This window comes from Exophiala bonariae (genome assembly GCF_035927105.1).
Source record: "Exophiala bonariae strain CCFEE 5792 chromosome Unknown scaffold_11, whole genome shotgun sequence".
Lineage (NCBI taxonomy): Eukaryota > Fungi > Ascomycota > Eurotiomycetes > Chaetothyriales > Herpotrichiellaceae > Exophiala > Exophiala bonariae.
Window position 1 is genome coordinate 620,726 of NW_027042486.1, and position 20,687 is coordinate 641,412.

A 20,687-nucleotide genomic window follows, 5' to 3' on the forward strand; every position below is an offset into this window, starting at 1 on the left:
GGAGATTAGAGAAGTTGAAAAGAGAAAAAGATGTGTGTTTGGGAAGGCGGGCAGGGGAAACGAGATTTGAAAGGCGCGCAAGGGTTGAGGTGAAATCTTGATCCAGTCTTGAGTCTTGTCCACCTACTACCAAGTACTACTGACTGGCAGCGACCAGCTACGGGGAACCCAGCGACGGCCAGCCAGTAAACAGTGACCACTAACCACAAGTATCCGTACAGGCTTGAGGCTTGAGGCTGCGCAAGGCGTTTGCAGGCAGGACGGTCACGACAAAGGAGATTTGAGAGGCCGAAGGGCTTTTACGAGAGGCGCCGGTCAGAGACCAGCATGCCCACAAGGACAGCACTAACGAGCCCGGAAAACCACGATTGACTGGCATTCGGCGCTCATCTCTGGGGCTTGCTAGCTGCCACTAATGCCACTACTGCCACTAAAGGACTGGGTCCACCCCGCCTAAAGTGCTAGCCCGTCCACCGTGTCACTCACCCCATGAACAATTTACAGATAGGCTACCGAGTCCACTCATCGACCACCAGGCATCTCCACTCCGTTTGGATGTCCCTGATGCTTTGTTTCCCTTACCGTTTTTGTCGCCAAATGTGAATCACGGCATATCGCTTGTCGCAGGATCGGAGACAAATGGGCCCAACTCGCCATAGTCGTATCTCTGTTCTCCATGAATCCCGTTAGTAGTTCAGTCGTACTTGAGTGCTTAGTGTTATCAGAGGCCTGGGACAAGTACGAGTGTAAGCATTTGATCTGTAGACAGATTCGGTAGCATGTAATGCATTGACAAAGATAGATATTCTCTTGAGCCTTGGAGGATTACACATTCCAACTCCGGTTCATTCCATATCGCTCGCAACGTGATCACCAGAAAGGCAAAAATGGTGTCAGATCTATAGGCGCTGACGCGCCAGCCTCAATGGCTGAGCCAGATAGGTCAGAACGGAGTACGAGACATGGTTAAACTCAATCCTTCATCTTCGATCATTTTTGTATGATCCCGCCATGATTCCTGCATAGCCCAAGAGAAACGACGTGCATGAGACTCATCGGTTACCTCCCAAATGAGATAGCAGGCAGCAAATGATACGAGTACTGCCTTGAAAGTTGACATTGTTGACAAGTTTCGAAACCAACCCTGATTCGTGAGTTTCAGATGGTTGGAGCCTCTTGGAGTTCACCTGGGCTTCTCTTCCCTGTAAAATTCCTCAGCCCGGCATGTGACGGATGCAGGAGGCACGTCATGCCTGCAGGTTGGCAGTTGGACATGCGGTGGTCGCATGACCATTCAATCAATTTAGCTTTTGACTCGTGATAACCTGTGATACCTGTATATCTCATCCTTTTCCGGAGTAGTCAATTCATAGCACGAGACGGTGGGAATCCAACATTCAAGGCAGTACTGCTGGGTTACAGGGACTTGCTTGTAACAAGAATGAGGGGCATCAAAAGTCGCAATGGAGAGAGCATCTGAAGCAGGCAGTTTTGAGGTTGCGGAGAATTGTCCAGATCAATCCACCGGGATAGGGTGCATATCTTCTGCAGTAGCTCGTCTTCAGCAGAGGATCGTCAGTGATCGTCCGGTGACTGCGGCATATGCTCGAGTGACTGTGGGAGAACAACGAACTTGGGCACTAGACCTCCTGGCACCGTAGTGTTGAAGAGTCATCAATCTAAGAAAAGGCGTGATGAAGCAGGACATAGGTCATGTGAACCGATGCAGAATGCCCAGAAACACATCTCACCTCATACCGTGCCTCAGCCTTGGGGGCACGGACGAGTGCATCTCAAACACCCCAGCCTGGACCAGACCTCACCGAGAACCTGCTGGTTAGAATCCTGCAGGCTGTAGGCTGCAGGTATACGAGGTACCTTGGCACGTGTAGTACTCATTCCTTGTAACATGGGAGGTTCAATCCTTCGCTGACCGCTGCTTTGGAAATCTTGAGAGGGCGGCCGCGATGGTGAGATTGCACTGCTAGGTGAGACCATCGGTGACCGGCCGTGTCTTGCCTTTTGGTTGTCGCCGGAGCTTCAAGTTGATTGAAGCAAGGGGGCCATCGAGGAAAGTTGCGCTACATCTAACCGCGCATTCGTCCTTGGTGGGTTGTAAAAAAGTGACTACTACTGTACACGCGAAGCCGATCTTTCCTCCTTCCAACTAATTAGCATTCTGCAATGATGGACTTCCTCCTTCTCCTCCTCTGTGCTAATTAGACGCAATATAGTAACCAATCGATCACCTGGGGAACTCTCGAAACAAATCTGTAGACTCGTATCTTGGAAATCTCGATTGTATAATTTCCAGAACCAACGCATGACAATCCACTTGAGGATCCATCAGTCCTTTAGCACTAGTTTGAAGATCAATGGAACTATAGTACTACTGCCTGCAAGACTTTTCCCATCAAATTCTCCATTCCGTTGAATCGAGTAGTACTGTAGATCAACTGGTGTTCGAGACGACATCCAGCCATGATCGCCCACAGCAGTGGCCCATCAGCGACGAGATTTGGGTTCTAGCCTCAGCGTGGTCCCTGGAAGCTTGAGGCTTCAAGGAAAAAGTTGAGATGAGGACACCCCGCCTGAATCAATGGAGCCCAAGGACCCCCAGCGACCAGCAAGGCTTTAAATCCACCTGTGCAAAGGCCCATTCAATCAGTGGTCCTGGAACCGGCCAAGCTGGTCCAAACTGAGACGGTGGCGTGAAATGGGCCCTGCAGAAGACGCTTTGGCCCTTTTTCCGTAGTGCGTCTTTTCGCGGGGCGGTTGCTGGGAAGGCTTACTGGGGCGTGGTTCGAAATAATGATAGTCGTCCCTCGTCTAAAGGGCTTTATTAGTTCACCTTTTACAGTTATCTTCAATTTCCATGACCATCGAACCAGACATAGCAAGGTCTCCAGTCAATCTATTGCCACTGCGGAAGTACAGAATATGTGTAAGCATATCCGCAACCATCGCAACGGAAGGTTACACCTACACAGTTTGTTACCGTGGATACTCTTTGCGAGCACTGATGTCCATCCAGCTCCATGATTGTTCAACATTCAAATTGAGAACGTGGGAAATTTCACGGTCCACTTCTGACCCCACCCGTGGCTTGATGGCTCTGTCCGGGCTCCGCTAAAGGGCACTCCCGCCGCCCTTGTCGAGCATGTGCACTCCATTATTGGGCAATTCAACAACTCGCACTCGTAATATTGGCTTGTGAAACACCGCTCATCTCGAGGAAAGAATTCACACGGCGTCGTGTCGCACAAATCCGCAGGCTTTATATCACAAAGACAGGGTGGGTGCTGTATGTATGTGTGGCTCTCACAGCAACGACTTTATTACCAACAACACCATGCTAGAATGTAAATCTTCACTTTTGAGTATCCGCTTGACTGACTAAAGCCACCTATCCCTTCTGTTGTCCCATCTCACTCAATAAAAATTCATCAAATGACTGTCAACTTCAAGTGGCCGAAGTCAGGACATATGAAGTGATGGCGTCCATCCTCTCCTTGGTCAACTTCAATGTTATGACCAGCAATTCTTGTGCCACATCGGCATCTTCCTCCTGCATGTCCCTCCATTTCTGTGTACTCATCTGCCATATGATGCAGTCCTTCTCCGCGATCAGTGTTGCGGTTCGAAGTGTCTGAGAGAAAAATGGTAACTCTCCACACGGGCGGCCTGACACTATCAGTTCGGAATATTTGCCTTGAGGTAGGTCGTAATCGGCACGAAGAATACCTTCTTCAAGCATATAAAATCCGCTGGCCTGATCACCAACATTGAACAAAACTGATCCTTTAGGATATATCACTCGCTCGAAGTATTGAGTGGCCTTGTACCAGAAATCCTCATTCTTTTCAGATAGGTCTGCAAAAATTTGCAGTAGTAGTGGAAGTGGTTGTTTGAAAGAATGCCACTTCCCTGTGGTGGAGGTATCGGCATCAAGCGTGCTCTGAGCAGCCTGGTGGAGAAAGTTTCTTCGAGGAGAGTTGCCCATGAATTCAGCCTGGTAAGAATGCGATAGATCCTGGCTTTGACTTCTTGGGACGTCAAGATGGATTCTTTTGGTTCGTCGATGCTCTTGTTGCCGATACAGCGCAGTCAGAAGTTTGTTTTCGCAATGCTCCAACGCAACGTTGAGATCCGTGAATATTTCGACCTTTAGCTCGTCTCCAAACAGTCCAACATTGCCTAGTGCCTGACCAATCTCTCCATCAACATCCAAGGAGCTGACTATCAACTGCACTCCTCTTTTTTGCAACAAACGGTTAATTCGCGTAAAGGCTTCTGCTGCTGAAAAGTCGATGCCGTTGATTTGGGCCATATCCAATATCAAAAAGCGAAGTGGTCGATCCCTGAAAGCATCATCTTCAAGCAGAGCCCGAATACGATTCTCCACGCCGACGATGGTTCCAAAGAACAAGAAGCCAGCCAGTCGGATAAGAAAGATCTGTTGGCCGGCTTCTTTAAGGAAGTTAAGTTGAACAGGAGGCCTTCTCACCAACGATTTAGCGATTTCACCTGAATAGGTGGCTCGAATGGCGCTTCGGCGTGAAGTCTGAACAACGAAGCTCACAGCCGCCAGTACAATACCGAAGAGAATTCCAACAACGAAATCCCACACACCCATGACCACAACGATCAGCACGATGGTGGCATACTCCAGTTTGTGCACTTTACCCCATGTGCCAACCAAAGCTTCTTCGAGCAATTCAATTCCCAGGAGGAAAATCAGAGCGCCAACAACCATGATGGGAATAAAACCAATAATTACAGGCCCTGCCAATAGAATGCCAAAGGTACAGGCTGCGAGCAGCAATCCAGCGAGACGGTCATTACCGCCACTGTCCATAAATAGAAGACTGTTGGTATACACAAGGTAATTTTGTACGCTTCCGAACAACCCGCTGATGCAGTTCGAAAGACCATGAGCAATGAGTTCACGATCAACATTCAAATTGTCCTCACCAGTGGAGATGCCTAAAGCTGGTACATTGATTGGTACGTGCAAGACGCCGAAGAAAGTGAGTGCAAACATGGCAGGTATCGTGTCTGCCAGTGCTCCCCAGTGCACGGCTTTGAAGTCGTACAGCGTGTAGAAGTGGTACCAAGGATTGCCCGCAGGTGGAGGGTCGAAAACCCAGCCTCTTGAGTGCAAAGTCTCCATTGGGATATCCATGGCGAACTTGAAGAAGTAGAAGAGTGCAGCAACAGAGATGAAATAACCGCCAACCAGAAGGTTTGATTTAACAAAGCGTTGAACAAAAATCAGGATAATCGCAAGCAAAAGTGGGATGGTCCACAAGAGTATCGTATCAGTCCGAATCAACTGCTTGATGGTGTCGAGATTATACTCCAGATTTCCTGGAAGTCTCGCCGATACCTCCACGCCGGTGGCGACAAGGAACCAGCCGACTCCTCCAATGCAACCGATCAAAATGTGTCGAGGGAAGAACCCAATAAGCGAGCCGAGTCCAAAAGCTCCCATCAAAAAGAAGACGGCTCCAGTGAGGATTGCACTGACAGCAAAAGACAATATTGTGGTAGCCAGCACAGATTTGGGATCATCCTCCCCAACTTTGGCGAGAATTGTGAAGGCCATTTTGTGGAAGAAAGGGACGACCTCGATCATTTCTGATCCAATGCCACCTCGAAACACGCTACCGCCTGAAGAATATATGATTTGTGAGACAATAGTACTGACGTAGAATATGGCGATGCCATCCGAGCCAAGGTTTTCAAACACAGCATTGCCCAAAGGAAAAAGAATCATGCCGTAAGACAGAGCATCCAAGATGTTGAGCAACAAACCGAGAAAAACGGCAGGGAGGAGGCTGACCGGATGAACCACCACCTCTCTATAGATGGCCTTGGGGTTCCAGGTCTTTGGGTGGGAAACGGTGTAGACGCACGCACGGGTATTGCTCACAGCCTTTCTCCATTGTTTGTGATATCTCTCTCTTGCTGGGCGCTGCCGTTCCAGATCACTGAACTCCCCGTATCCTAGGGAAGGTTTGCGATCTCCACCGAGGAGACTTGTGCGTTCATTTGGAAGCATCGCACCCGGTACATTAGAGGATCTCGAGCGTGCGCGTGTTACTTTATCTGCTTCATGTATATCGCGGGTGTCTTGTTCTTCTTCTTGCTCCACAGAGTCGTGTATCAACATGGTGAGACCTGACACGGCAGGGTCACCAGTCCGTCCAAGCTCGGTTTCCGAGCCTGATGGCGTTACAGGCTCTGATACTTCCTCAATGGGATCGATATACCCATCGTCTGAAGCGGCTTCGGAGCTTGGTGGGGAGCTCCCCAGAAAAGAAGTGTTGTCGGACAGAGCAAAGGCAGCTAGTTCGGCAGTCTGGTTTCGCAAGCCTGCGGAGGACGAATACTGGGGAGGTTCTAGCTGGCCATGAAAGGAACGATGGTAAAAGGACCTCGCAGGCGTTCTTGCAACCGTCTGACTAGAGGCAGAACCAGCTCGAGAACGGCGACTTGTGTGTGGGCGATCACCAACAGCCAGAGGACTGCTCTCTTCTTGGGGTTGTTCTTCCTGCGTGCGTCTTGAGGGGGAGCCGCTGGACATGGGAGAGAGGGGTGCTGATTTGAAGATGCCTGAGCTACGACGAGCTTGACCTCGAGAGGTTTTTTGTGTCGACATCTTGCCCGGCTATGAGACTATCATATCGGCTAGCACATGTAAAGAAGCCTTGACCAAACAACGATCGAGCTGTGGAGGCCCGTTTCGAACACTGTCCTCCGAACCAAGAATAGAGTGCTCTGGTGACGCGAGAAGCTCGGGAAAAACGCAATCCGCGGGGATAACGATAACGCGAGGGACGTTCGAATGCAATCCTCGTATCTCACAGAGAAAAAGTAGAGCTCGGTTGGCAGGGGAGGAACAAAAGTTTCGTGGAGACAGTGCGAAGTATTCGTGTCACAGGTATCGTGCTCGGCTGGTTGGATGCGATTGACGAATCGAAGGTATGCAAGTTCAGAATTCTCTTTGTGAGGGGAAAGAAAGGCAGGGATACAGCGGGAAGCCGAGTCCAGTGGAGAAAAGGTATCGCAGGCGGAAGCAGGTGATGAGGCAAAAAAAAAGAGCTTCGCAGGTCAAGACCAAACCAACGTGCAGCTGAGACTCGATGGTTTTCTGCTATCTTACTGTAAGCCAGAGTAAGAGATGGATTTGGATAGTCCAACATAGCGGCTTGTCGCTGTCGCCAGTCAGAAAATGAGTTCCAGCCATGATTGAGGTGCTCATGGTGCCCGTGCCAACAACAGCATTCGAGTTTGGTGAACTCTAGAACCGAACCTTGACGCGTGGAGCAAAATGGCTGCAGACCAAAAAACTTGGATTTAGTTTGCCCCGCCGAAAGAAACGCCTGATGCTTGACAAGGCCGATGGGTGGAATACTGAGCCCCGGTCCGGGTGGGCATGCTCAAAACACCCCTGTAGTTTGGCCGTCGAGTGCGACCCACAGCCATGCACATCTGACTGCAAAGAGATTTTTTCGTGGTGTTTCATACAGCAGTAAGCACTGGCCGCGCAGTAGCCAACAAAGAAAGCAGAAATTCAACGTTGTCGAAGGACTCGAGTCATTTTCGATCTTCGAAGAAAAATATGTGCTTTGTGGGGAAAGTGCATAAGCATTCTTGGCATCATCAAAAACGTGCAGTCACGATTCACCATGCGGTTCTCAAGCTGAGAGCCCAGGCACTTTAGGTCAATTGCACATTGCGTCAAAGAAGAAAACACCTGTCATGGCTAATCTATCTTGCTACGTACCTAGATATCATCTATTCCTTCTCTATGACAGCATCACTACTTGGTCGATCGCCCCGTGGTCAATGAGGACGATGGTACACAAGCGATGTATAAGATGATTGCGGCTTAGACCTCTGATTCAACTGTCCCAAGCGCCTTGCACTTGATTGGGAGGATTCTGAAGTTAGTATGTGGGTATCGTGTGGTTGCTCGCTTGTGCCATCGGCTACTTCTTTATCTTCAGCCTTACACACCGACCATAATGAGTATTAACATGCATGGATATGTCAAACTACAGTATAGTATAGCATTCAGAGCTTGAGGCAGACCGATAGAGTTGAACGGCAAAACAAATCCAGCGCCGCTCTCAATAATGCCCCGCGAGCGACGGAAGTAACGAACCTATGCTCAACTTTGATTCATTTTCACGTGTAATAGCAGCACGAGCAGCCTTGTGAGCATTGTTCCAGTCCATGATATCATCGCTATGATTGTGATCATCAATGCTTCAAACCCTCCAGCCAGACGACCAATCGCTTCTTGATAATAACACCCACTAGTTTTCCACTCCCGTCCTCAATTACACAGAGATGGCGCAATCCGAGCTTCCCAAACATCTCCACCGCATATTCCATTGGCGCTTTGGCTGAGATGGACAATGGTGTCCGGTCAACAAACTGAGACATGTCAAACTCGCCCTCATGTCGCACCAGTTCGTGGCTGGATGTGCTAGGCAACAATCGGACAAGGCCTTGGGCCGGAAACTTTTGGCCGACTGTCTCGAGCCCAAACTCGAGCTCCCCTTCAGCAAGATATCCTTGGAGCATGGTCATCCGTACCAATACCAGTCCGGCATCCATAAGACCACGACGACGTAGCTGCTGTAGCTTTTCCGTCAACAGAGTTCGGGGAACAAGCCCGCTGTCCGGCACGTCTACCGTGATTTCATGCATTGTCTGTGCAGGAGGTATCAGTTCTTCCACAAGATAAGCTTCGCTTTGGACCAGCTTCATGCTATGGTCGAGATCTAGGAAAGGATGTCCGAGCACCGTTTGCGCCAGGTCATAGACTCCATTGCTTTCCAAGGCGTCAGCCACCCACTTCGCCACCATGATTCCAATCATATTCGGGACAATGAACTCCAGCTCACCTGTGAGCTCGAACATGATAACTGCCAATGAAATTGTCATGCGACTCACTCCGGCAAGAAAGGCACCTGCCCCGACCATGGCAAAAATTCCTGGTGAGATGGTGTCCGCCAGAAACGGGACTTGACCGATAAAGCGTCCAAAGAAGGCTCCTCCATCCAGTGCTGGAATGATGATTCCCGAAGGCACTTTAATGCCAAAAGTTATAATGGTCAAGACAAGCTTGACGAGAGTTCCGTACAGTAACCAACCGAGGTAACTTGGGGTCGGTTCGTGATCTTGTTCTTGAACACACACATAGCTCAGTCGTGAATCGTCGGAGCAGTCCACGAGAAGATTCTTAATGATAATGTCGCCAGGCTCGCGTGTCAATGGATTTGGATACTGCAAGACGGCTGTTGCAAGAACCACCAAGAAGACCTCGAAGACAGGGTAGTTCTTGATAATGTTATATTTGCGGAAGTTCCTCGACCAGAAGAAATTTGCCTTGCAAAATACACCACCAAAAACGCCCCCAGCAATTCCTAGAACAACGAACACAGCGTAGTGATATGGTTGGTAAGTTGTTCCGTAGTTGGTTTCGAACAGAACGAGTTTGCCCGTACCAGTCGGATTGAGAGCCTTGAGGGTCATGGCCGCGAATAGCGAGCAAATGAAAGCTCTCCAGAGCACTTTTCGAGGGAAGTAGGTTGCAATCTCCTCATAAGAGAAAAGGACCCCTCCAATCGGTGCTCCAAAAGCGACTGAAAGCCCACTGGAGCAGCCCGCGGCCAGTATCTCGCGCAACTTTCGTCCATTCTCACGGTATTTGGGAAACCTAGTGCCAACAAGGTAGGCGACACAGGTGGAGATATGAACGAAGGGGCCTTCCTTGCCCAGACACATTCCAGTGGAGACCGCAAACGTAGAACCAACAGCCTTGACCACCAGAACCTTGAAATCGAGGAAATGGGGAATGACAAATCCTGAGAGTATGGTCTTAATTTCGGGAATACCACTGCCAGCAGCCATGTAGATTGATTTGCCCATTGGGGCTGGGGATATATCACCATCCAAAGCATCGTCGCCCGCATTGGGCTGTTTTTGTAGCGGGCCCCTATCTCCGGAACCCGGCGCAGTCGCTGGGAGTGCTCTTTTCGTCGTAAGTGTCACAGTACCGCTGATAATCCCGAAGAGAAGAGCGAATGCGACGTATACCCCAAACCCATACCAGTAGTTGTTGGACCAGTTTCTCCATGCAGGACAAGTTTCTCCAGCCTCATCCAGGGAATTGAAGGGTGACGTGGACTTCGAACAGCAGAATTCCCTGCTTGCGAAAATATTGGTTCTGCAGTATCCGGTCTTCCAGTCGCTGACTGTCGCGACAGCAATATCCACCAGGAAAGCCACACAAGCAGTTAACGTGCCTATGAGCGCCGCGGCAATCCAGCCCTGACACGAGTCGAACGCCGATGCCAGCGAATCCCGAAGACCATTTCCCCCGTGTATGGAACGGTGGCGATATGAGTCTTTGACCTTTTATCGGGGATGATTAGCAATGACAATATTCGTTGACATCAATCATATGCTCACAAGGTCGTGTAGCCAGTCAATCGTCGTGTAGTCATTATAGGGTAGACGTTCACCAACAGCTGTTTCTGCCAAGACTTGCTCTTCTTTGCTCACATGCGAGGAGATAACGGACACCGCATCGGCTTCATGAGCAATGGAACTCAGCCTCCGATCCTGGAACAAGAGAGGTGTTCTCTCGACGGCGTGCTCTTCATCGGTGGCCATGGAGAGAAAAATGACACGCAAACAGTGATGAGTTCTCGAATGCGGATTTCGTGTAGATAGGCATGTTTATGTCCTACCTGGGATTGCAAGCCCCGAGGAATCATTGCGATGGTGGTGGCGTCGTCAAGATGCAGCCAAACGCTAGAAGGATCTGCAGCCGCGATTGTACTTGCTGATCTAAAGCACAGCTCGCAATAGATCATTGGGAGAAAGAACGGCCTGGATTTCATGGCAGAGATAAGGAAATGGCTGAACCCTGGCCTTATCACTAGAAGTGAGGAACCGACGTTTTTGGAAAGCCAATGATATTGAGCGGCTTGCCCAATCGCAGGTCTGCTGGACAAGGGGGTCATCTTATCCAGATAATGATGTAAGGTACAGCGCTACCAGCCTACCACAAACCCATTCAAATATAACATACATGTGGTTCATCCCATTACTGCGGCGAAGTGTAAAACCAACAATTATTAGCAGAAGTTCAGTTGTTCAGCGATCGGACAGTACTTGCTAGTATCTACTATGAATTCACACATTTATCTTTTCCGCACCTCGAGTGTGTGGCAAGTCTTCCATGTGAATCGCCTGATGAAAAATAGTATACTGAACAAGTCGGATATCAAACAGAAAGTTCTGATCGCAAATATTGGAATGGGCAGAAGAGGTGGGAAGCAGAAAATTGAAGCCACAACGACTCAACACACCCACCCCCCATCCACATTGTAGACTGCACCGGTTACGAACGAAGCCTCATCGCTTAGCAGGAACGCAATCACCTTGGCGATCTCAAGCGGCTCTGCTCTTCGCTTTTGTGCCGTGACCTGCAACCCGCGCTTGACGTCTTCAGGATCTTCACTTGCCGATAAAGGCGTGTTCACCGAGCCTAGAGATGTCTCACATAAGTATGGCCGGCTAGATACCCAAATTTCAAGGTTACAAGAACGCTTACCTGGGGCGACACAGTTCACTCGAATATGCTGATGTTCTTTGGCAGCTGTCCGCGTCGCCGCGATAACCGCCGCCTTGCTTGCACAATATGCTACATTACCAGGCGCACCAATTTGCCCGAACGTGCTTGCTGCTGATACCTGGAGACCAAGTCAGTTAGCAATCAAGGTTTGCCTCACCAAGTTAGAGCACCGCGAGCCCGAGAGTACCATCGACTCACAATGCTGCCTCCCTTGTCGTTCATCACCCTCAATTGGGCTCTCAAACACCGAAAAACTCCTGTCGCGTTAACATCCATAACGAAGTCCCAATCTTGGTCGCTCGCGTCGACGATAGGTGCTGCTTTAGTGATCACTCCCGCCATGTTGACTGCGCCATCAAGGCAGCCAAAGTTTTGGACCGTGGCTGCTATCCATGCATCCACGGAAGAAGTTTTCCTCACGTCGACAACTGTGCACAAATGCCGCGAACCGTCATCAGAGCCGGAGAGCATCGAGATTGCCTTCTGGAGGCCCTCTTCGTTAAGATCAGCGAGAGATATACGTGCTCCTCGCGAGGCAAGAAGTTGGGCTGTGGCGAGCCCCATTCCTGAAGCAGCGCCTGTGATAGCAATCTAGGCATGGTCAGTCCCAGTACATGCAATGGCGAGCAAGGCCGGAAGTCAAATTTGGTGGACTGGCTTACAACTCTTCCATCAAAGGATGCCATGTTTGGTGATACTCTGGGCTCCGGCGAAGGGTTTGTCTCGACAACTGACTCGCCACTTCACTCTACCAATTCCTCAACAGGTCGAGGTTTTGATGCAATGCATAGTGAATTTCTCCCGAGAAGGTGAAACTATAAAGGTCTTAGCCTGCTGAAAACACCTACCAGCCGTGGAAGAGAATAAAGCGTACAATTTCGTGTGTAAGTACTACCGGATTGAAACGGGGCGGGGTAGTCCGCGGAATGCATCCTGTGGTTTCGGGAAGGCTTCAAAAAGAAGAAAGTCATCCCGAGGTGCGAAGTGAGGTCATATGTAGTACCAAATGCCGTCTACTTCGTTTGAAAGATTAAATAAGAAAATATTTAGGGTCAGGACTGTTGAAGTTACAAAGTAATCGGTTGCACCTAGGTCTTCTACTAAAAACCCTACTACCTAGAAAGCACTGGAATGGATGTCCCTGGCTTTGCCCTCGTTACTGGCGCCGGATCAGGCATCGGACACGCCTGTGCATTAACTTTTGCCCGCGATGGCGCTGCTGGCGTGGCTCTACTGGATCTGAACGAGGCTGGCTTACTAGAGACGAAAGCCGAGATCGATGCATTGGAGTTACGCAACGGTCATCGATGCCGAGTGGAGGTCTTCCCACTCAGTGTCACCGACGAGACTGCGGTTGACGACATCGTCGCAAAGGTGGCTACGGCATTCGGTCGCATAGACTACGCCGTCAACGCCGCAGGAATCGCAATGAAACACCCAGGCGGCGCCGCATTTGCCCGGACAGAAGATTGGCGACGTGTCATGGAAGTGAACGTCACGGGAACCTTCTTTGTACTGCGGGCTGTTGCTCGTATTATGTTGAAGCAAGAGCCAATCCGCTCGAGCATCGACGGTCGGCCGTTACAGCGAGGTTCGATTGTCAATTTCTCGAGCATCCAAGGCTTAGTAGGGATTGAATTGTCCACGGCATATACTACAAGTAAACATGCTGTGTTAGGCCTGACGAGGACGGCGAGTGATGATTACGCCAAAGACGGTATCAGGATCAATGCCATCTGTCCCGGTTATACAGAAACGCCGATGACGACACGGGACCCGGCCGTCAAAAAGGCCATGGATAAGAGGGTGCACAGTGCGGTGCCGATGCAAAGGATGGGGACTCCTCAGGAAATTGCAGACGGAGTTGTGTTTCTGTGTGGTGGGCGGAGTTCTTTTGTTGCAGGCTCAGCTTTGAGTGTAGATGGAGGATATACGTCGAGGTAAGGGAGTTCAGTCATACTGTACTGCCCCTTGGTTCCAAAGGTGATAATTTCGGTTCAACACTTCCTCAATAGAATGCTCGACAAAGACCCATCCAGAACAAATATGTGTCAGTCAGATACCATAGAGCTCAGTAATATCGACGTTATTGTGCTCACGCTTATCCAACCATTCTTTTTGGATATGTGCAAGAGTGTCGGTGAATGTCGAAAAGCCACTTCTCTGAGCAATCTTGGTAAATATGCTGGAGAACGACGCCTGAACTTCCACATCTTCAGCTTCGCAGGCTGCAATATAAGCAGGCCAGATAAAACCAGCGGATCCGCACAATGCAAGCGGGTCTGCATCTTCACAGCGTTGGAGACAATCCCGAATAGCTACCACTCTCTTCTGGAGTAGAGAAGAATCGAGATCATACACTCTTCGGTAAAAGTATATGGCCAAGGCGTTATGAATTGCCGTGAGCATGTTTTGGATTACATCCAGATTGTCGTAATTTTTCAGATTAGACGCAACGCTAGCTGTGTACCGTGCCGGGTGCATCTGTAAGATGGATTGCTCGACGGACTTCGCCTGCGCCATGAATTCTTTCAAGGGAGTTGTGGTTCCTTTCCCAAACTCTTCAGTACCATCCTTCTCTTTCGCTAGACGGATGACAAGAGACAACAAAAGCATGTAGACTTCTGGAACACCGAAGACCTCTGGGTATAAGGTTGTAGGAAAGTCTCCGATCCGCTCAAGGTGCAAGTCGTTTTCTCCTTCTTCCTGGTTTTTGATCCTTTGCATTTCTTTGTCAAGGTCTTGGAAATTTGGCAATCGGAAGGATGTGCTGTCCTGGCCGTAAGCTACAACTCCGCTTGACTCAACAGCCTTGATTACATGAATACGCTGTTTCGAGCTTGTCTTTGCGGCAGACGTGCTCTCATAGAATAGTCGCTCGAAAACATAGCAGTGATGAAGAAGGCGAACCTTGCGAGACTTTCGACGATGTAGTCCACGTAAGCGGATAAATTTCTCCGCCTCTAGAAAATAGCACTCAGTTTGGTCTTTGTTCTTCGAGAACAAAGAGACTTGAACCATTGTGGTTAGTGCCATGAGGATACACTTATACTTGGCGACTTTTGGAATGTTATATGCGGTGTTCAGCATTAGTCGGACGTGTTGTCGAGCCTGTTCCTTGTAGGCTTTGCCTTCTTCAACCCAGCTCTCAGAGTACGACAGGCCACTCATGCTAAGAGCACTAAGTGCCAACGTCCCGTAAAATATACAGAGACTGGCATGGTCTAGCTGTTCACCCATAGCAATGGCAGCCAGACAGTTCTTGACATGGGGAATGAAAAGAATATGCCACGGGGTTTTTGTGTGGCGAAATGGAGTTAACAGATTGATCACAGTTGTCGAGTAGTGATTGAGCAGAAAGACTGCATTAGCCGGAACAGCACTAGATATAGCGATGATCGAAGTGTTTGGATCGGGCAATACGACAGATTTGTGTTGTGGATAACAAGGTAAGCCCGGGAAACTTGGTAGCGGATACGGATATGGCGATTTCAGGGGAACCGAGAAGTCGGGTAACCCATCTATCTTGTCGGTGTCGAAGATCTCTGTGATTCGAGATGAGTCATGGGGGAAGCTCCAAAATTCAGGAGAGCCTGCGAAGTCGGATTGATCGAGTATAGTGTTTATTAGCGTCTGCGTTCTTGGTGATAGCTGACCATCGGTCTGCGTTGCCAAAATCTCATCATAGAATGGCAATGCCAGCTCTTCTGATAGGTCTTGTTGCGCAACCAAGCCCGGCCCCTTGGCCTCTTCTTCAATTGAATACTCAGGTGAGCTATGGGCCAGTCGAAACACCCCAAAAGGACCACGGGCAATGAGAATGTCTTGAGATGTTTGCAAATTGTCACACTCCTCGTCAATCTCGTTGAGGTAATGATAGGCTAGCTTCGGCGGGACACTGGAAGTCAGCCACTCACTCATTCGTAAACGGTGTGCGTCTGAGAACAATGGCCGGCGACAGCGTACAGTCTCTGCTTCGAGTGGACTTTCAAAATTGAAGAATATTTGATTCTCGTAGCCCCCACATACACGACCGACTTTTTGACACCTGCTACATGTTGGACGAGTCTGGTCGCATTTCACATGACGGGTCCGACACTGTGAATGTCAGTGGAGGTTGCCCTAGTCTTCCTGGCAGGTCAAAACTACCGTGATGCAACCACCAAACGATCGCCCTCGACTTTTGGATGATTCGCCACGCTGCATGTCTGCTTTCGTGGAGTTTAGAATCCAGTCTTCTGATCATGGATTTGAGATTCGGATCTTCTTCGCTCTACGCCGAAGCAGCATTGAGGTCGAGAAAAGAAACAAGGAAGTCATAGCGGAGTGCGGGTCTCGACATTAGTCGTACTCATCTGGTTCGAGGTGAACGGAGGAGAGCGAGGAGAGTATGAAAGAGGAAAGTTATCGAGAGAAGCTTTTGAGTCGTCAGGCTTGCCGCAATGATTGGATGCTCGGTGATCAATCTATCCCCAAGTGCAACACCCGGTCTTGGCTGCATGGCGGCTTGTCACCGACCAGGGACATTCTATCAAACTCTCATTGACTCCAAGTCAAATGCAGTGCGCATTCTAACTAACCATAACGCAAATCCATATCTGGTAGGTATCAGATGGATCCTGAACTGCGTTTCCTGTCATGGTCTACTCACACCACGCTGCGTATTACCCTATCGCACCCACAGATAACGTCCTAGTTAGTGGGCGAAGGAATTAGTGTCTGAGATATCTTCAAGAGTTTCCTAGGAGCGATCGCTTATGATAAGAATGCTAGAGCTTTGTGTATAAATAGTCTTGTTCCAGGAGCCTAGCCCTCCTCCTCGTCAGCCCTAGTCCTCTACCCTTTGTCTTTCTGCTCTATTCCATTGCTGCTACCAAATCAGCTACCATGGCACTTATTGGAGAATCCGTTGTAAATACGAAAATCAATCATTACGATGACAAGGTGCACGACCCTGAGTTGAACAAGATTGAGACATGCTCGGATGGGCAGCAGTTGTCTTCTCTAGAGCATGCTGGCACCAAACGCAACATCAAGTCCCGACACGCTCAGATGATCGCTATAGGCGGCACAATCGGCACAGGGCTTTTCGTGGGTAGTGGACAAGCTCTCGCCACAGGGGGCCCAGCTTTCCTTTTCGTCGCATACTGCATCATCTCCATCCTGGTATATGGTGTGGTGACAGCTGTGGTTGAAGTCTGCACGTTTCTACCTATCTCCGGTAGCTCTATGGCGTATTTCGGTGGCCGGTTTATCTCACCCTCTCTTGGATTCGCCCTGGGCTGGCTCTATTTCTACTCATTTGGAATCATCGCAGCCTACGAGATTACTGCGGCGACGATTGTCATTGATTATTGGCCCAACAATGTCCCTGTTGCAGTGTGGATCACCATAATGCTAATCATCATCGTTGGTCTGAACCTCTGTCCAGTCGGCGTCTTTGCTGAGACGGAGTTCTGGTTTGCAGGTACTAAAGTGGTCATGATCATTGGCCTCCTGATCCTTTCGTTTATTCTGATGGTTGGGGGAGGACCGTCCCACGAACGGCTGGGCTTTCGGTATTGGAATGACCCAGGAGCAACCAAGACATATATTCTCGACGGCCCAGGCGGCCGCTTTACCGCCTTTCTTTATACCTGGGTCTTCTCTGGCTTTTCCTTTTACTTTGGCCCTGAATTAATCGTCTTCACAGCCGGTGAGATGAGAAATTCACGCAAGAACCTTCCTATCGCCGCCAAGCGCTTTTTCTATCGCTTGATTATCTTTTATATCCTTGGATCCCTTGCGATCGGAGCTATTTGCGATTCCAACTCCGAAGGACTCACATCAGGGCAAGGGAACGCAAACGCCTCGCCCTGGGTCATCGCTATCCGGAATTCAGGCATCTCGGTTCTCCCTTCGATCATCAATGTTGGTATTCTTATCAGCGCCTGGTCATCTGGAAACTCGTTTCTGTACATGTCCAGCCGAGCACTTTACTCTCTGGCTATCGCAGGGAACGCTCCGGGGATCTTTAAGAGGTGCACAAAGTACGGAGTACCTCTTCCCGCAGTCATAGCTAGCAGCCTTTTCTGTCTCCTGGGTTATCTCAGCGTTGGATCGTCCGCGGGCGTGGCCTTTAATTGGCTCATCAGCTTAACAAATACCGCAGGTTTCACCTCATGGGCTGTCTGCTGCGTCATCCTTATACGCTTTCGTAAAGCGTGTCAAATTCAGGTGATTGCTGTCCCATATCAATCACGTTTTCAGCCTTATGCAGCCTGGGTTTGTTTGTTCTTTTTCACCTTTTTGTTGCTGGTAAATGGCTTTATTGTGTTCTACCCTGGAAGATTTACACCCAGTGGATTCCTCACAACATATCTCGGAATTCCAATATTCTTGCTCTTATGGGTAGGCCACAAATTGATATTGGGAAGGAAAGATGCCTGGATGTATAAGCCTGAGGATGTGGATCTCAGATCAAATCTGGCCGAGGTCGAGGCAGATGCTGAGACTTGGGCTGCCAAAGAATTGGCTCAGGCGGACGAGGCGTCGAGTGGCAAGGGCTTGTGGAACCGAATCTCCGTTATTTGGGGGTGAATCAATTCTGTCGGATATCGGGATGCTTCTCGCGGGCATATTTCTGCGTCTATTATCTAGCTGCATATATCACGAGAAAGTAGCTCAGCTGCAAAAATAGTAGCACCAACGTTCACGCGTTTGCCCATCTTAAGTTCTGTCTGTTTCAAAGGAATGATTCCACACCTCTGGCGGATTTTTTGGTACCCAATTAGCCGTCGACTTAGAACACTAGCAACGGACATTAACCCTCACCTTTCTGCTAAGCTCAAGAGCTTGCATGAGGTTGAGGATTTGTTCATACATTGCGGTACCAAACTTCGATTCTATCTAAGATACGACGCAAGGTACGTGCGAGGATGGCGACCTGATAAAATGAGGGCAGCCCAGCTTGGGTGTGCCACAATCAGAGGTCTAGTCAGTCTTGCGCGATAAACTCCTCGATGCGAAAGAGGAAAGTCATCGAGAGACACCCCATTCACACCACCGCACGAGCGGGGTCCCAAACAGCCATGGCTCATCACCCTAAATTTGTGCAGAGATACCCATGACTTGCAAAACGCCTGCTGTATACGAACTCCACTGTTGGGAAGGCTATAAGGAACACAAAGCACTAGGGCTCTTGTGGCACTCACATCTCTCCCATTACCCAGACGTTGATTCAGCTTGATCGTGCAACTGGTGCAACTTTCAGAATCATGGGATCCGACGGGTTTCTGAACTCTCCTGAGTTTGACGTACTCATCATTGGAGCAGGTTTGTCAGGAATATGCAGCCTTCACCATATCCGCGAGCGCTTCCCCTCGTGGCGCGTGAAAGTGCTCGAGGCCGCCACTGACGTCGGTGGAACGTGGTATTGGAATCGATATCCCGGAGCACGCTTCGACTCAGAATCCGTATCCTACGGATTCTCTTGGGATAAAGACCTCCTCGAAGAATGGCACTGGAAAGAAGCTTTTTCTCCGCAGCCTGAGACACTGCGATATATTCAGCATGTTGCTCAGAAGCATGATCTCTACAGGGATATCCAATTCAATACACGAATCGCCTCGGCGACGTGGCACGACGAAGATAACAAGCATTTCTGGACGTTCACAGACACTACAGGGACTCAGTATAGGACAACCTTCTTTGTTAGCTGCCTGGGCTTTCTATCCTCAGCAACGCTGCCCAAAATACCGGGGATCGAGAACTTCGCAGGACAAGCATTCCATACCTCGAACTGGCCCCAAGGTTTCGATTTGAGTCAGTTGAAGGATAAAAATGTCGGCATTATCGGAACCGGAGCTACGGGTATTCAGGCCATCACCGAACTCGCCAAATCACCCCTTAAGTGTTTGACCGTGTTCCAACGAACCGCTAACTGGTCTGCTCCACTCCGAAACACCAAAATCACAGATATTGAGATGTCCAGAATTCGGGAAGGATACGATTCCGTGTTCCAGCAATGCAGCAAAACTCCCATGGGATTCCTGCATCAAGCGGATCCTCGAAAATCCGCAGAAGTCACAGAAACTGAGCGTATCGAGCTGTGGAACAAATTGTACGCACTGCCCGGGTTCGGTAAATGGCTAGGCGTGTTCCGAGATACTTACACCGACCGCGAAGCTAATAGGCTATACTCAGAGTTCATGGCGCAAAAGATCCGTGAGCGAGTCTCTGACCCCAGTACTGCGGACGGCCTAGTTCCTAAAAATCACGGCTTTGGCCTGCGACGTGTACCCCTCGAGAGCGGATACTTTGAAGCTTTCAATCAGCCTAACGTACATCTCGTCAACCTGCAGAAGACACCGATCAACTCTATCTCGCGCACTGGGATCAAAACGCTCGATGGGAAATCCCACGAGCTCGACGTGTTGGTCTTCGCGACGGGTTTCGATGCCATCACCGGTGCATTCCGGGAGATTCAATGGTCAGTAAGGGGCAAGAGACCTCTTCTCGGCTCCAGCACCGCCACAACAAAACCGGGCGAAGATGCCATATGGATCGACCACCAGCCGAAGACATTCCTAGGCCTGACCGTTCCCTCTTGCCCTAACATGTTCATGGTCCTCGGTCCGCACCAGCCCTTCGGCAACGCGACCCGCAGTATCGAGCATGCCGTGAACGTCATCAGTGACCTTCTTCAGCATTGCAAGGACAACAAGTACACGTACGTCGAACCTACCAATGCGGCGGTCCAGGAGTGGACGGAGCACGTGGTGGACTGTAGCAAGGGTTTGCTTTCAAATGAGATTGACAGCTGGATGACAGGTGTAAACGAGAACGTCCCTGGTAAAGCGACCAGGAGTGTGGCGAGGTACGCCGGAAGCGCTATCGAGTATCGACGACGATGTGAGGAGTGCCAGCTGGAGGGATGGAAGGGGTTAATTTTCCGACGTGATGACTCCATGAGCAATACCACTCGAATTCCACATTCGGACATGGCACAGAGTAGACTGTAAGCAATTCAGGTTGATAGAGTCGA

The 20,687-nt window shown here is 49.7% G+C and overlaps 7 protein-coding genes across 7 annotated transcripts; 3 read left to right on the top strand and 4 right to left on the bottom strand.

Annotated features, from left to right (window-relative positions):
- Window positions 1-3,463: 3,463 nt before the first annotated feature.
- On the bottom strand, window positions 3,464-6,664 carry LTR84_001887 (uncharacterized protein; the record flags this gene model as incomplete). The annotated part of the gene is made up of 1 exon (XM_064845505.1): window positions 3,464-6,664. The coding sequence occupies one exon, from the start codon at window positions 6,662-6,664 to the stop codon at window positions 3,464-3,466; it is 3,201 nt and encodes a 1,066-aa protein (XP_064707050.1).
- A 1,607-nt stretch (window positions 6,665-8,271) lies between these two features.
- Window positions 8,272-10,695, bottom strand: LTR84_001888 (uncharacterized protein; the record flags this gene model as incomplete). The annotated part of the gene is made up of 2 exons (XM_064845506.1): window positions 8,272-10,434; window positions 10,492-10,695. The coding sequence occupies 2 exons, from the start codon at window positions 10,693-10,695 to the stop codon at window positions 8,272-8,274; spliced, it is 2,367 nt and encodes a 788-aa protein (XP_064707051.1).
- A 692-nt stretch (window positions 10,696-11,387) lies between these two features.
- LTR84_001889 (uncharacterized protein) lies at window positions 11,388-12,348 on the bottom strand (the record flags this gene model as incomplete). Its single annotated transcript, XM_064845507.1, has 4 exons — window positions 11,388-11,575; window positions 11,642-11,780; window positions 11,861-12,253; window positions 12,325-12,348. 4 exons carry the CDS (start codon window positions 12,346-12,348, stop codon window positions 11,388-11,390), a joined length of 744 nt encoding a protein of 247 aa, XP_064707052.1.
- A 445-nt stretch (window positions 12,349-12,793) lies between these two features.
- Window positions 12,794-13,606, top strand: LTR84_001890 (uncharacterized protein; the record flags this gene model as incomplete). The annotated part of the gene is made up of 1 exon (XM_064845508.1): window positions 12,794-13,606. One exon carries the CDS (start codon window positions 12,794-12,796, stop codon window positions 13,604-13,606), a length of 813 nt encoding a protein of 270 aa, XP_064707053.1.
- A 111-nt stretch (window positions 13,607-13,717) lies between these two features.
- LTR84_001891 (uncharacterized protein) lies at window positions 13,718-15,583 on the bottom strand (the record flags this gene model as incomplete). Its single annotated transcript, XM_064845509.1, has 1 exon — window positions 13,718-15,583. One exon carries the CDS (start codon window positions 15,581-15,583, stop codon window positions 13,718-13,720), a length of 1,866 nt encoding a protein of 621 aa, XP_064707054.1.
- Window positions 15,584-16,549: 966 nt separating this feature from the next.
- On the top strand, window positions 16,550-18,241 carry LTR84_001892 (uncharacterized protein; the record flags this gene model as incomplete). The annotated part of the gene is made up of 1 exon (XM_064845510.1): window positions 16,550-18,241. The coding sequence occupies one exon, from the start codon at window positions 16,550-16,552 to the stop codon at window positions 18,239-18,241; it is 1,692 nt and encodes a 563-aa protein (XP_064707055.1).
- Window positions 18,242-18,918: 677 nt separating this feature from the next.
- LTR84_001893 (uncharacterized protein) lies at window positions 18,919-20,664 on the top strand (the record flags this gene model as incomplete). The annotated part of the gene is made up of 1 exon (XM_064845511.1): window positions 18,919-20,664. One exon carries the CDS (start codon window positions 18,919-18,921, stop codon window positions 20,662-20,664), a length of 1,746 nt encoding a protein of 581 aa, XP_064707056.1.
- Window positions 20,665-20,687: the final 23 nt, after the last annotated feature.